Source organism: Gorilla gorilla, chromosome 10, assembly GCF_029281585.2.
Source record: "Gorilla gorilla gorilla isolate KB3781 chromosome 10, NHGRI_mGorGor1-v2.1_pri, whole genome shotgun sequence".
NCBI classification, from domain to species: domain Eukaryota; kingdom Metazoa; phylum Chordata; class Mammalia; order Primates; family Hominidae; genus Gorilla; species Gorilla gorilla.
Genome location: NC_073234.2, coordinates 117,017,186 through 117,033,474, shown reverse-complemented (window position 1 = coordinate 117,033,474; position 16,289 = coordinate 117,017,186). Strand labels below are relative to the sequence as shown.

At 39.0% G+C, this 16,289-nt stretch overlaps 1 protein-coding gene across 10 annotated transcripts in view; it reads right to left on the bottom strand.

Moving 5' to 3' along the window:
* MYBPC1 (myosin binding protein C1) overlaps nucleotides 1-15,701 on the bottom strand; it is a 91,053-nt gene extending 75,352 nt beyond the window's left edge. For 5 of the 10 annotated variants that reach the window (XM_055358783.2, XM_055358785.2, XM_055358784.2 and 2 more), the window contains exon 1: nucleotides 15,565-15,697. In XM_055358783.2, the coding sequence (XP_055214758.1) occupies nucleotides 15,565-15,589 (25 nt within the window). In that variant the 5' untranslated portion in view covers nucleotides 15,590-15,697. Of the gene's footprint in view, nucleotides 1-15,564 lie in introns of all 10 variants that reach the window. The other 5 variants (XM_055358789.2, XM_004053754.5, XM_063694243.1 and 2 more) reach the window with 2 other exon arrangements.
* Between the last annotated feature and the right edge of the window lie 588 nt (nucleotides 15,702-16,289).

Here is a 16,289-nt window from a genome sequence, read left to right as displayed (position 1 = left end):
GGCAGGAATGAATGCATTAACAGGGGTAGAGAACATGGCAAATGTCACATAGGCTTTAACTTTTCATGGCTTTTATCATTATGATCATCATTTTTACTCGGACACACCTACAAAAAAGACACTTATGTCTTCCTCCACATGCTGCCTGCTAAGGATATGCCTTATTTCTAGGTCTGTGAGCTGCAAGTGTTAAAACGTGTTTGCATTTGGGATGGGGACTGAGGAAGCATCTGGGGACTGGACAGAAGAGGTGAGTCCCTCATACCCCTACTGTAAAGTGGGAATAGTAGTTGAGCTCGATGCAATTTCTATGCATTATAATTTGTATACGGCAGATAAGTAGATCAGTCAACGATTCAGTCAATCAATCATGGTGAGACAGAAATGATCAGAGAAAATAGGACCTTAGTCCTTTTCAGAGCATTTGAAACAGAGAATTCCAGTTGTCTTAAACCTGGAAACTGGGAAACCAAGGAGTGGTAAAGGCCAAGCAGCACATGACTTAAATGGAAAATGAAGTGTTGCAGGTAAGTCTCAGAGCCCCCAACGTGTCCCCATTTACCTTGAAGGAACTGCTCATGCATCTCTCTCACTCTAATTCATATGTTTGTCTCTGACAGGTCCTGTCATGGCCAGCTTTGCCCACTTCTCTAAAAATAATTTACATGTTCCTAAAATTCATTGGCTGCCTCTGTAACATTCATTCATTAACAGCAATTTCCACAGTACCTCACTGAATAGGGACCATAGGCAGGAGCACCCTTGCAACCTAAATTCGTTGAACTCCCATTATGAATTTAACAAGGTCAAAGAGGTTATAAAAGTGGTTACAATGCGATAAGATACCTGTGTTTAAGAAATTCACAGGTAAATGAATTGCCTTTTAGTATCAATTGAGTCACTGAACCAACTCACTCTGCACTCTTAAAACATTCAAGACTCACTACTTCCAGAAATCCTCTAGAACTTCTCAAACTGCAGTATGCGTATTAATCACTTAGGGATCTGATCAAACTGCAGATTCTGACTCTTGGAGTCTGCAGCAGTAGGGTTCACAATTCTGCATTTCAAGGCTGCACGGTGGCTCGGGAGGTCAAGGTGGGAGGATCACTTGAGCCCAGGTGTTTGAGACCTACCTAGGCAACATAATGAAATCCTGTCTTCACAAAAAAACATTTTACATTAGCTGGTGCTTCCCAAGTCCCAGTGACTTGGGAGGCTGAGGTGGGAGGATCACTTAAGCCCAGGAGGTGGAGACTGCAGTGAGTCAAGATTGCACCACTATACTCCAGCTGGGGTGACAGAGCAAGACCCCATCTCCAGAAAAAAAATTTTTTTTTAATTTTAAAAATAAAAAGATTCTGCATTTTTACAAGGCTCCCAGGTGATGCTGCTGGTCCACAACCCACACTTTGAGTAACAAGGCTCAGCACACCCCCTAAATATCACCCGTTCCACTCCCTTTTCAAATGTGAGTGGGAACCCTAAAGGGTTTACAGTAGATGGGGACTTTTCTTCTCCCTTTGATCACAAGCTTCTTGAGGACAAGGCCCTTCTCCTTCTCCTTTTCAGATTCCACATAGCAGGTGCTCCATAAATATAGTTGACTGGCAGACTGTTCCTCCCTGCACAAAAGCCGCTTCTCCTTGCTGCCAAGAAATCCATAACCATCCCCTGGCATTCCGTGGGCAGCTTTCTTCATCTGTGTTACCCACAAGGAACACTATGTCTTTCATTGGTTCCCCTCCCACTGGCCAAGGCTCCAGAGGCATTCACCCAAGCTCCATCATTTACATTTCTTCTTACTGTCAACACATGTCTTCCATTTCTTAACAAGGGCAGGAGAGCAATTAGGGCTAGAGTTTTGGCTCTCAGGAATATTACACCCCTCACCTCTCTAAGGAATCCCCCGTTTTTAAAATCGGGGCTCCCCAAAACGGCAAAGCAACTTGTGTCGAGGAACCTGTCCCACCAGTTTCTTAGCAAATAACACTCAGTCAATCACACCAACTGTTGTCAACAAGGTTAGCTGTGTTGCAATGGTCGGGAGGCACCCACCTTTGGCAAGCTCTCTAAATCATAAACAAGCAAACCGATATTTATTGAGGTGAGGTCCTGCTGTACTTCTGCTTATTCAAAAGCCAAAGGGCAAAGTTCTGTGGAACATTCCTGCTAGGTAAATACAGTTGGTTTTTTGTTCTCCTTTCTTTGTCCTCTCACACAATATCTTTTTTAGAAAACATGCTAACAGGACTAAAGAAGCATGTTTTAAAACTTTTTGAATAAAAAGGAAAAACAAGGATACTTTCTGAAAAAAATAAGCCCAAGGGGATATTTTAAGGGACAACCTAAAAATGAACTAGTTTGTGAACCAACAACTAAAGCTAGCCCCCTCTTTCCTGGGCAAGGGCGGCTGTTCTTTGATCCTTTCTAATGAACAGATACAGACTTTCTCTCCCTCTGCAGCACTGAAATGCTTTCAAAGGGGTAGATCTATTTATGGTGGATTTTTCCTATGGTCACCTACTGTAAAAAGCACAGGTATGCCACCAATGGCATGCCTGCACAGCCTGTGCCAAGGCATTCTAATTGATGGGCACTGGTGGCAGCTATGAAATAGATAGCCCCATATGTGGCTTTTGTGCTGCTGCAGAAACACTAGGGACCCAGTAACTCCATAAATGGTTTGGCCCTCTCCAGTGGAGTCCATTTCTATTTTCAATGATCAAGGGTTTCATGGCCAGTAACTTAAAGGGGAAAAAAAGAAATCTTACGTCTTAAAATTAATTAACCTGTCTGTTTTTATATGTCTGCGTCTATACACATAAAACAAAACAAAACACAACAAAACACCCAGTTCTCTTCTTCCCGTGGGCTGTCTCAAATATTACATTATTTGACCTACTTAACTATCTTATGGGCCCTTATATACAATTTAATTTAGCTTTTTTATAGCATGGAGAGCATAATTATATCATGAATATATTATATAGGCATAAAAAAGACAGAAGAAGACACAATAACAGTTATCATTAAATGTTATGATTCTAGTTCCATTTTTGTGGCTTTCTGTCACTTTCTCGGGGAAAATTTTTTAAAAATAAAAATATTCTTTAGAAATTTGAGGCATAAGAGAAAATTGTGTGCTATTCCTGAATATTGTTTCTTATTCTCAAAGTAAAATTCTAGCTTTGAAATAGAACATGTGAAGGCTTTGTGTTTAGTAAACATCATGATGAATAAGGAAGGGTCTACCTGGCCAACTCTTGTACTGTCATTTTTGGTGGTATAGCAAATTATCTTTCTTTTTAGATTAAATATGTAATAAACACTATCAGGTGTCTCCCCTCTTGATGGTGGGGTCTGACACAATATGCATACTCCAACCTGGACCTCATATGCCCAGACACGAGCACAATGGAAGCTCCCATAGCATAAAATATTGCTTTCATGGGGACATTCATAATGCTTAGAGATGTTTGATTCTGTTAATCATAAGTGTACCCCATGGCCGGGCACAGTGGCTCTCGCCTATGATCTCAGCACTTTGGGGGGCAGATCGAATCGCTTGAGCTCAGGAGTTCACGAGTAGCCTGTGCAACACGGCAAAACCACATCTCTACCAAAAATACAAGAAATTAGTCGGGCATGGTGATGTGTGCCTGTGGTCCCAGCTACTTTGGAGGCTGAGGTGGGAAGATTGCTTGAGCTGGGTAGGCGAAGGTTGCGGTGAGTCAAGATTGCACCACTGCACTCCAGCCTGAGTGACAGATTCAAACAAAACAAAACAAACAAACAAAAAACAATGTACCCCCCCAAAATCAGCAAATATAAATGACAGTGTATTTTTATTGGCCAAATTGCTTATGTAGCAGAGATGAAGAATTTGGACAAAAATCAATGTTTAATTCAACATTTTCACAGTTACTTGCTTATTTTGTTCCCCACTCTATTCATTATAGGCATTATGGGTCTGGATATTTTATACTTTGGGATTTAACAGAATTACATACTTTTTAAAGAAGTAGGCTGGGCATGGTGGCTCAAGCCTGTAATCCCATCACTTTGGGAGACTGGGGTGGGTGGCTTTCTTGAGCTCAGGAGTTCAAGACCAGGCCGGGCAATGTAGTGAGACCCTGTCTCTATACCAAAAAAAAAAAAAAAAAAAAAAATACTAAATTGATTTATATTAGTGGTTCTCAAAGTATAGTCTGGGATCTTCAGGAGCTGCCTAGGTAGGGAGTTTACCAGGTCAAAAGATTTTCCTAATAGTAATGCTAAGACATTATTTGCCTTTTTCACTCATATTCTCTAACAAATAGACAGTGAAGTTTTCCAGAGGATACATAATGTGTAATGATATCAATTTCTGACAGCTAATAGAATTGTTTGTGTATTCTTGTGTGTGTGTGTGTGTGTGTGTGTATGTGTGTGTGTTTCTTTTTTGAGAAGAAAGGTCTCATTCTGTCACCCAGGCTGGAGTGCAGTGGCGTGATCTCGGCTTACTGCAGCCTCGATCTCCCCAGGCTCAGATGATTTTCCCAGCTCAGCCTCCTGAGTCGCTGGGTCTACAGGCGTGTACCATGCCTGACTAATTTTTGTATTTTTAGTAGAGACGAGGTTTCGCCATATTTCTCAGGCTGGTCTCGAACTCCTGGGCTCAAGTGATCTGCCTGCCTCAGCCTTCCAAAGTGCTTGGATTACAGACATAAGTCACCACACCTGGCTGTATTCTTGTATTTTAAACATTATCAATTTTACTTTTATTTATTTATTTTGAGACACAGTTTTGCTCTTGTTGCCCAGGCTGGAGAGCAATGGCGTGGTCTCGGCTCAGTACAACCTCTGCCTCCCAGGTTCAAGAGATTCTCCTGCCTCAGCCTCCTGAGTAGCTGGAATTACACGGGTCCACCACCACACCCAGCTAATTTTTTGTATTTTTAGTAGAGACAAGGTTTCACCATGTTGGCCAGGCTGGTCTCAAACCCCTGACCACAGGTGATCCACCTGCCTCTGCTTCCCTGAGTGCTGAGATTATAGGCATGAGCCACCATGCCCAACCAATTTTAATTTTTAATTCAGTAAATATATGACACACTAATACAATATTTACTGTATTCCAAATTAAAATTAGTGTGTATAATACACTAGTTATGCACATAAACAAATGATCTTTAGTTTATTCAATAATTGTTAAGGGTGCAAATGGATCTGAGACCAAAAGGTTTGAACCACTGGTTTTGAATTTACTGCAAATCTCTTTGGAAAAAGATTTTGTGCATGTTATTTTTAAAACAAACTCAAGTCATATACATCATATACATCTGCAGCTTTGATAAAACGAATGAATCAGTCAAAATAAAAACCTTACATTGATTTTGAGGCAATAACTCATTTTCCTAAGTGCACCATAATAGAGACAAAAGGGCAATAGTGTCTAGTAACACCCACCCTATGCAGAATTCAGCTATCTAGCAACTTACCTAACAGCTTCTGACCACCCAAATAAAAGGGCCTCTGAAGGGCCTCTGCATTTATCTCAAGCTCCTACGTTCCAGGCACTAAGAGTTTCTGTGTTTTCCTCATGGAAGCAGGCCCTAGCTCCTCAGTAAACCCAGGGCCTGGGACTTGGGAAAGGTAAGCAGGGTGCCTGAGGAGCGAAATTTAAGGAGGTCACTTAAGGGGCTGAACCTGCATTTTGGTGACCCAGAAAGTCAGTGCCTTCTTAAATGCTGTGCCTTAGGTGGTGCTAAACTCTACTCAGCCAGATTAATTAGCTGGAATGGCTTCTATAATAAAGGACAAAGGGGAGTGAGGGGAACAGTTTCATATGCTGACTGACAAGAGTACTAAAGAAGACAGCACACTTCTAGGAGGGATAAAGTAGGAAAGCTAAGAAAAATTGGACAGAAATTCAAAATACAAATCAATATGAGCCCATTTTTCAAAAGAGCAAATAATTTGGGCCCTCAGGGTGTCACATGCTGCTAATAACTGACATCTATAATTTAAGACAAATTATATCCACTGTACTTTATTTTTTAAAGCAAGGAGTAATATATTACATTTTAAGAATGTTTCTATTCAAACTGGTGGAAAAAATAAGGCTCTGAGGTTATATAACAAAATTAACCTTTAGCTGTGCAGAGAATCCAGCTATTCAGAATGATTCAATCAATTTAATCCATATTTATTTACTATGGTCGAATGTTGCCAAAGACTGTACTGTACTCTAATGTTCTGAATAGATGAAGTCTAATTGTACATCGATCATGTAAATTTTCAATGACTCATTATTCAACTTTTGGAATTTCCCTGAATCTACAGGGTTTTTTTTCCTCCCCTAGTCAATTCATTCTTTTGTCCTTCTAATTATGCAAGTTGCATCTCAGGATGTCATTTCACACAGGAAGAGGATTAAAATATGGTCCTTATTACATAGCAACAAATAGCTTCTCATTGTTAACATGGGGCTGGGGGAAAATTGCTAAGATCTGAGGACTTGCCTTCCTCACTACTCTTACCATGTTTTAAAGAATCAAATGGGGTGTGTTTTGCAGGGGAAGATTTACTCAGATTGAAGGAGCTTAAAATTTTAGCATAGGTCAAAAGGAAATTATTGCAAAAGCAATTGGAATTGTTAACAGTTTCCTCCTTTACTGTGTCTTTTTTGGGGATCTTGAATCAGTTATTATTGTTATTATTATTTTGAGATAGAGTCTCGCTCTGCCACCCAGGCAGGAGTGCAGTGGCATGATCATGGCTCACTGCAGCCTCCTGGGCTCAAGTGAATCTCCTGCTTCAGCCTCCCAAGTAGCTGGGACTACAGGTGTACACCACCACATCCAGATAATTTTTGTATTTTTTCATGCTGTTTCACCATGTTGCTCAGGCTGGTCTCAAACCCCTGGGCTTAAGCAATTCTCTGGCCTTGACCTCCCAAAATGCTGGGATTACAGGCATGAGCCGTTGTAACTGATCTTGTATCACTTATTTATATGGCTATAGGGTTATAGGATAAATTTCTTAAAGGCCTTGCTCCAAGCTGTTGCTGGACCTCACATTGGGTGACTTTTTAAAAATAGAGGAAGAAGAGTCCTGATGCCAGGTGGGGTCATAAAAATAAAATTCCACTGCAATAAACACAGTGACACTCAATCAATCACCCACCACATCCATATGTGGTCATGGAGAGTTCTTTATGTGGTCATCTCAGGAAAGCGCAGACTGAGGAAGACCCTATCCACCAAAAAGCACCCCTGATAGAGAGAGAAATCTTTTTTTTTTTTTTTTTTTTTTTTTTTGAGACGGAGTTTCACTCTTGTTGCCCAGGCTGGAGTGCAATGGCGCGATCTTGGCTCACCACAACCTCCGTCTCCCAGGTTCAAGTGAGTCTCCTGCCTCAGGCTCCTGAGTAGCTGGGATTACAGGCATGCGCCACCATGCCCCACTAATTTTGTATTTTTAGTAGAGATGGGGTTTCTCCATGTTGGTCAGGCTGGTCTCGAACTCCCGACCTCAGGTGATCCTCCCACCTCGGCCTCCCAAAGTGCTGGGATTATAGGCATGAGCCACCGCGCCTGGCCAGGGAGAGAAATTGTAAAGTCCCACAAACCCAAGACTTATAACCCTTGGAGACAGATATAGTTATTGTTCAACTCTGTAGGGTAACTGTTTCATCTAAGTGGGAAAGGCCATGTCCCCACAAGAACAGTGAAGAAACAACCCAACCTTTATCACCTTATGCTGACAACTACAGACCCCCGAATTGGACATGGCTCATTTCAGTAAGAACACAACAGAGATCATGGAGTATAGACCTTTTATTTGATCTGAGCTTCTATGGGTGAAAGCGAAGATGTATCACTACAAGTGAAAGAAGGAAATATAGTGGTGGCAATGATGGTTATGACTATCATAGCAGCTTTCTTGGCGTGTATTATAAATATTACACTAGTGAGGAGGTGAGCAGTGGTTGTTACATCCCTTATGTTGAGGGAAATGCCATCAGTTTATGTGAAATATGAGGCATTTAATACCTTATGCCAGACAAGATTTCTGAGTTTACTGCTTTAGGAGGAAAATACTTGAAATCTTTCCATATGTTAGGCCCTGTTCTAAGCACTTTACCTGTCCGGGCATGGTGGCTCATGCCTGTAATCCCAGCACTTTGGGAGGCTGAGGCAGGTGGATCACTTGAGGTCAGGAGTTTGAGACCAGCCTGGCCAATATGTTGAAACCCTATCTCTACCAAAAAAATACAAAAATTAGCTGGGCGTGGTGGTGCATGCCTGTAACCCCAGCTACTCAGGAGGCTGAGGTAGGAGAATTGCTTGAACCAGGGAGGTGAAGGTTGCAGTGAGCCGAGATCATGCCACTGCACTCTGACCTGGGCGACAGAGCAAGACTCCATCTCAAATAAAAAATAAAATAAGATAAAATAAGCACTTTACCTGGTGTATTTCAGTTAATTCTTACTGAGACCCGAAGATTTGATACTGTTTTATTCACATACAGATGAGGAAACAGAGGCATACAAAGTGTAAGTAATTCAGTCTATGGTGCAGCTGGAATTTGAGCAGTCTAGAATGTTCTACGAATAGTATAATTTTTTTATGTCACCATGTTTAATAATGCATATTATTTAAGATGCATAAAGAAAAAGCCAACACAGATACTGTGTGCATAACAACCCTAAAGACATCTAACTCTAAACATGACAAAATGTAGAATTAAAAAGGACACATTTTGAGTTTTAAGTAGAGCATTCTGTTCCAAGATTCATTAAAATTTTTAGAAGGCAAACGATATCACCAGATGCAAGCAAAGCAATTTATAAAGAGCATTTAGGAAAGATTTGGACAATTTTAGAGAAGAAGAATATTTACCAAAATAGCTAAATACACATCAAAAAAAAGAATAGAACAAAATCATAAGATCTAACATCTGACATATTATTAAATGTAATTTTAGACGCTGCCCTGATGTGCCAAATTGGCCTAAAAAGGATTCCTAAGGGAGTATAAAAGGGCAAGTCTTATCAAAGTGGATTTAGACTTGAAAGGCATAATGAAAGTCAGATTACAGTTAGCTTTTTGTGAACTCATTTTAGAAAGAGAAATAAGTGTGAGATTGAATGATCCTGGTCTCCGCCTCTGCCAAATCAATCAATTCATGCCCCAATCTGATGGGACCTAAAAGTTTACTCTGGAAATGTACGTTAAAGCCCGTAAATACTCTGTCCCATGAATGGGAACATCTTGAAATTTGGCCTGTGGTCCATCTTTGGGCTGTCTAAAACAAACGTACTCTTTGTAAATTAAAACTGAGCCCATCCACACAGAGCAGAATTACAACAAGACAGTATGATCACTTTGACTTTGGGGGGCGCTGTCTTTGTAAACAGCTGCAAGGACAGAAGCCCTCTTCTTATCCAGTTATGAGATAATTTGCATACATGTAGAAAATTAAGTGACAAAGTCTTGTCTTCTTTTTCACAGTTTGGCTTTCCTTAATTGGTATGCTCTCAAATTTTAGGAAACCCCTCATGAATAAACAGTAGCTACTTCATGATTAACCTAACTCAGAACACTAATTCAGCTACTACCTTTCTGTGTATTTATTCAGTTTCCCCAGGATGCAGTACTCTGAACAAACCATGGATTCCAGAAAAGACATCTGTTTCCATCAAGAACTAACATGGAATAATACCAAAGAAGATGTGGCCACATGCTTTCAGGTACACATATGAAATTAAAATTTCCATACTTATGTTTGATTGCTAGAACTTTAATCCTGTTATCATCTAACACACTTAAGTATGTCTAGAGATGAAGTTTAGAATTACCACAGAACATACTGGCAGCCAAGAGTATTTTGTGTCTCTTAATATAGTTTTCATAGACTAATTAAGGAGCAGTGAAGATAAAAATAGTCATTATTAATTATAATCAAAATTATTCTGTGTCCACAAACAGCCTAAAAATAATTTTTAAATAAAACAATTGCAATAATTTTAAATAAAAGTAACAAAAATGCTTCCTTGGACTGTAAAAACAATAGCAACAATTACACAGCAATCTCCTCTCACAACCATACAAAATTGAAAAGAAGAATGTATTTGTTTACAAAAGTATTGCAAAAACGTCATTTTGTATTTATTCAAGTTTTTAAAGAGACCACTTATTTATTTGTTTTTGTGTCCAAGCATTTTTTAAAAGCAACTTCAGTCTGGGTAGTTGACTTTAACATTCATGTTTGATTCGGGGATACTTTGAAATTGCTGTTAATAAGGAAACTCTATGAATTGTGTGTGTATACAGAGCCTAAAAAAAAAAAAAAAAGTTTCAAGGCTGTGTCTCATGGCCAAAATAAAGTGAGTCATTGAGAGCATAAAGGATTGTAAGTTCTTCATGTTTTCCACCCTCCTGGATTCCTTAGACCAGCTAGTGAGCCTAACTTCCACCTTTGACCAGTCCACAATCTCCCTTACTCCTGACTTCACTGTTTGAAAGGCCTGGGAACAAGAGGGAATTTCTTTAGATTTACTGGGTGAGAAGTAAGGATACAACTTGTTTTTCCAAAGTCTTTTTAAAGCGATATATTTAGGGTGCTTCAGAGGAAAGAATTGGCCGGTCCTTTATTTATCTTCCTAACAGGTGCAGTCGGAGCAGTCATAAAAGCAGGCTACTGAAAAAGAAGGATTCTGCCAAGTATTAAGCCCCTCTAGCACGCATTTGCCCTAGAGTATTCCTACTTACAACACAGAGCTCAAATATATGCCATGAATCTCCAGCACAGCATGGCGGTTTTTCTCAGGAGGAAAAAATATGATGGCATTCATTCATACAACTTCTTTATTTTCAATTGAAATCATCAGCTTGGCCTCGATGAACCATTCGAAGTCAAAAGGGAAACAATTGCCCTTGATAAACTATCTTTCCTCCTCCCCTATTCCTTTCTCTTAGTTTTCTGCATAAATTATTAACCTTTCCCCAATTTGAGGTAAGGATAATATTTATATATAAGATGACTTTCCAAAGACAAATTGATTTCGGTGTTTGAAATAGGCCATTCACTCTCTTGCAGGTAGAAACTGAAGGTCAAAGAAGAAATATGAGAAGGAGGTTTCCCATCAAGGGAGGTCCTTTTCCGATGGATGACTAAGCCCTGAGAAATGCTTAGAAATAGGCAAGAGGTGATGAATGCTGCTCTACATTCAGGTAGCTTTTTGGCTTGGCAAAACTTTAAAATGTGATGAAATCTCTAGAGACCAAGGAAAAAAAGATACAGAAATGGAAAAACCCTTATGGACCCCAACAACAACAACAACAACAAAACTGTTCTCTATTACCATGGTCCCACCTATTCCTATTGAAATGTAGACCAAGATGGATAAGATGAATATTGTATGTTGACACAGCAAAATAATCTGCATTAACAAAGCCATGCCTTTGCTTCCTGAAGTTATCAGAATGGCACCTTAAAATTATGGTCATAAAGGAACCTGTGTTTGGCCATACGTTTGAGTTTTCAAGAAGAGATCTTACACGGAACATGAGAAAACTACAGTGACTCTCTTGAGATTTTTCGAATGACACACAAGCACCAAAGAGGAACTTTTGCCTTTTCGGACAAGTTAAGTACATTAAATATAATAAGGTCTGATAAATCAGAAACAAAAAGTGAAATTCATGTTAAGGCCTCAACTCAGTGTTTTAGAAGAGAATTTTTCTGGGTTTTATAGTATCTGACAGTTAATAGGCCAGGCACGGTGGCTCACACCTGTAGTCTCAGCACTTTAGAAGACAGAGACAAGTGGATCTCTTGAGCCCAGGAGTTCGAGAACAGCCTGGGCAATATTGTGAGGCCCCCATCTCTACTAAAAATAACAAAATCAGCTATTAGCTGAGCATGATGGCATGCATCTGTGGTCCTAGCTACTGGGGAGGCTGAGGTGGGAGGATTGCTTGAGCCTGGGAGGCAGAGTTTGCAGTGAGCCATGATTGTGCCACTGCATTCCAGCCTGGGTGACAGAATGAGACCTTTTCTCAAAAAAATAAAAAATAAATAAAAAATTAAAGGAATCCAGTTAACAGTTGTCCCAGGATGTTAAAGAATCAGGCTTTATGGTTTTAATCATTACATATTCCAGAGGTAAAATTCTGAGGAAATCGTTTTTATGGGTTTAACAGCCATTCATACTATTCTTTAATGAACAGAGATTCTGCCATGGAAGAAAGGCTATTGCAATTGTCTAGTTTGAGGTTGATAAAATTTCTTTTTGACTGGAAAAGAGAAATTTCCAGTGAAAGGTGATTTCTTGGCCGGGCACGGTGGCTCATGCCTGTAATCCCAGCACTCTGGGAGGCCGAGGCAGGTGGACCACCTGAGGTCAGCAGTTCAAGATCAGCCTGGCCAACATGGCGAAACCTCATCTCTACTAAAAATACAAAAATTAGCTGGGTGTGTTGGTGGGCACCTGTAATCCCAGCTACTTGAGATGCTGAGGCACAAGAATCACTTGAACCTGGGAGGCAAAGGCTGCAGTGAGTAGAGATTGTGGCACTGCACTCCAGCCTGGGCCACAGAGTGAGATACTGTCCTAAAAAAAAAAAAAAAAAAAAAAAGAAAGGTGATTTCTTTACACAGTAGGAACCGGGGGCAATTAACTGTAGGGCACTTACTTGTACTCAATTAATAATTGATATATAAATGAATGTATCAAAGGGATCCTGGGAGATCCCCACAAATCTGAAACTGCCTACAACATCCTCCCAATTTGATCGGAATAACTTAATTGTACTAGGCCTTAGGTTCTGTAAGAATCCAAAGTGGTGTAAGGTAAGTTTTATCTGGAATAGACAGTACAAATAACATAGTTCTCCAAAGAATACATAATATACAATTGATGATGGTAGAAAGTAGAACAATAGGAAGAGGTTACTCCTTAAGAATAATACTTGCTTTCTCCAAAAGGGCTCACTGAGCCACCCAGCATATTCCAAGAGTCTAAACAAGGACCGTTGACTAATTACTTCCATTAGACTTCCTCCTCGAGATCCAAAGTTACATCTGTCCTTCCTCCTTCTCCTTAGAAGAACCAGCTCTCCCAAGATCTAAGAAGAAAACTCCCAGAATTAGGCCACGGTAGGCTGGGAAGTAGTTGAGTGAGACATTTTTTGTACCTTCAGGTGCTGAAAACTCAGCCTCTTTTGAGGAGTTGCCAGATCCTCCTGGATCCTAGGAGGGCCAAACCAGCTCATGTGTCCTATTAAGATTCACAGCAAGTGGTCATGGCCTTCCTGGGCATGGCTTTATGAGCTGTGGGGAAGAGTTCAGAAGACCCATATGGGCTGGAGGAGCCTGTTCTTTGGGAGGGTTTCCGCAGGTATTTTGAAATGATTCTGAAGAACTGGCTCTAGGCCATGTTTTATTTTTCAGAGGGATGCTTATATGCAATCAAACTAACCCCAGTGAAAATGAAATCACAGTTAGGAGAAGAAGAAAGGACCAGAATAGTTCATGAATTGCCGTACTCCTTACTCTTCTAATGTAAACAATATTAAAATGCAATTATTTCACTAAGGAAAGCTTTTCAAGGTACAGTTCCTTTAAGAATCAGTTCTGCTGGTAAGGGAACCAAAAAAATCTCTGTACTTCCTCAATGGATTTTAAATATATCAGTAACTCTTCTTGCCCCACTCCCCATCATCCAAATTTACACTAACCAAAGAATTTATGGGTATAAAATTACTGTCCTGGGTGGAGGAACTCCTACACAGAATAGCAACGTGCTTTTATAGCAAAAGAAGATGATGGAGTCTTTAGCATCCATGCTGTTTTATTCAGAAAGAAAAAAATATATATTGGGGGGGTGGTGGCTGAAGTTAAAGATATATTTTCCTCTTTGCAGCTCTATAATTTCATTCCCCATAAAAGAGTGAATCAGACTGAGTTGTCAAATGAAAAGCAAACTTCATCGCCTTTGCGATCAGAATAATTTAATTAGCTTTATTGGCTCTTACAGCCTGTCACCTTATTTATTGGTTTTTCAGCTTTCTTCTCATTTTCAATTAGGCTTTAAAAAAACAAATGCAAAATCATTCACTAAATTCAGAATAATTAAAACAATATTGTGTTTCCAGTTTGGAAACATGGTAGAATGTATTTCTTCTGGGTACACTTCGGAGAGGTTAAAGTGACAGAGCAGATAAAAAGGACACTTAATACACACGTAAATCATTTGCATTACAAATAAGATACTTTAGCAGGGGTTGGACTCCCTGCCTGACAGTCAGGATTAAGTTCCCATATTAATACATGCATTTGGTGTGGTTATTTTGGGTGAAAGACTTCATCCATCAATGCCCTCTGCCACTAAGTAAGGCCAACCTGTAAACTGATCACCACAGCCTGTCAACACTGGTTACTTAATTATATAAAGAAAATATGTTTAAAATACTTTTGATAATTTGGTTAGTATTTCAACTTTGAGTTCAACGTGTAACATCTTTTTCAAGGTTCCTTAAAATAATAGCTAAAGCATTTTTAAGAATTAAAAACTGAAAACTATGACTATTTTTATGTTTCCTGCTAATCTTTCTTTTTCTTTTATTTGCAGAAGGGAAAAATAAAGATTCAGTAAGCATTAATGAAGATGAATATAAATGAAATAATATTTTTAAAAGATATTTTAATTAAAAATTAAATTCAATGCATGCATACTATTAATTTGTGCTTATTTATTTTCATAACTACTAATTCCAATTTACTTCTGTTACCAATTGGTAGTTTTAATACACTAATTTTTTTATAGAAAGGAGAAACTTTGTTAGGGAAAACATTTCTTCTAAGGAAGAATATTTTTATACTTTCAGCTTAACTATTCTTAAAGGCTACTACATATTATGAAATTCTCTACAATAAAACTCATGAAAGAACAATCCATTCATGATACTCAGGGACATCCTTTTTTACCAGGTGTTTGGTTTTCTTTCCATGCAAGAATTTAATAACGAACCTCCAAAGGCACTGATAAGAACAAAAAAAACCCTTCGTCTGTATATTTTAAATATGTTTCCATTTAAAAAATGTAGCAAATATGGAAATAATGTCACAAATTCTTTTTTGAAATCTTGATCCAATGTATTAACCATTTGAGAAAATATTTTAAGTCTCCTGCTCTCTGCAAATTGCAAATACATGGTAAAAAATTTGTGATTAAATCTAAGAAAATATGCTTGAAAACGTAATCTGTTTACCATCAGCAATTAACATCCTTAAATTACACTTTAAGGATTCTTTACAATTGAATGATAGAATTATCATTTGATAATTTTAGTCAATATCCCTTTAGAAACTACCGTTATCAGAAATTTTTCAATTCAATATACTCTCGCTGTATTTTTCCTCTGGTCTGTTTAATCTAAAAGATCGTTTCCTTAAATCATAGTGATTTTATTTTCTCATCTAGTTAAGATATTTGTTATTTGTTTGAAGATAAATACCAAAATAAACACTTTATTAAGGAGTACAACAAAAAGATTTCTAGATAAGTCTTACCCTCTTTCTTAGTGGGTTCTGGCATGGCCACAATAAGATGTTATTCTTTAAAGAGTCTCCTCCCCTCCACGACTAGTTGACAGAAACCCCACAGGCAGGCGAGAGATGGTGCAGGTCGGTGTGACAAGCAGCTGGGGAGAAACCCAGTGCTTTTATACTGCCTCTGAACATCAATCATGATGGCACCTCCCTTTCTTCAGCACAAGGATGCGGGAACTTGACAGCTATGGGGACCTTTCTCACATCTGTTGTCTGCACTCTGCTCTCTCGCCTACTGGAAGGAATCTCCTGCCCATCTCATGTGGCTGATGAGAACACCTCTAACTTTCTAAATTCAGCTGCAGCCTCGTGCTCCGTCTTGCTCTTCTCTCTCTGACAGATGCATGTGCTGACTCAGGAGTGCAAAAAGTTTGCTGGATGATTAAAAAAACAAATTAAAAATCATAATATGCCAATCCAACCTATACCTTAGTTTTCACTAAGATTAGGCAGAAAAGTCTTTGTATTCAGATGATCATTTTTATGCTCCAATTAGCTTTTCATTTTCGTCAGTCCTTAATTATTGCATTTATATTTTTTCTTATTCCTCATTGATATGTCAATATTAATTTTTCAAGCCAAATCTCTAGGTTAAATAACTTGTCTCGTGTTCTTCTCTAAGGATAGCAAAGATTTCTATTAGGGGATACTCTGCGTTTGCATTTTTTTCCAAAAACATCATTTTT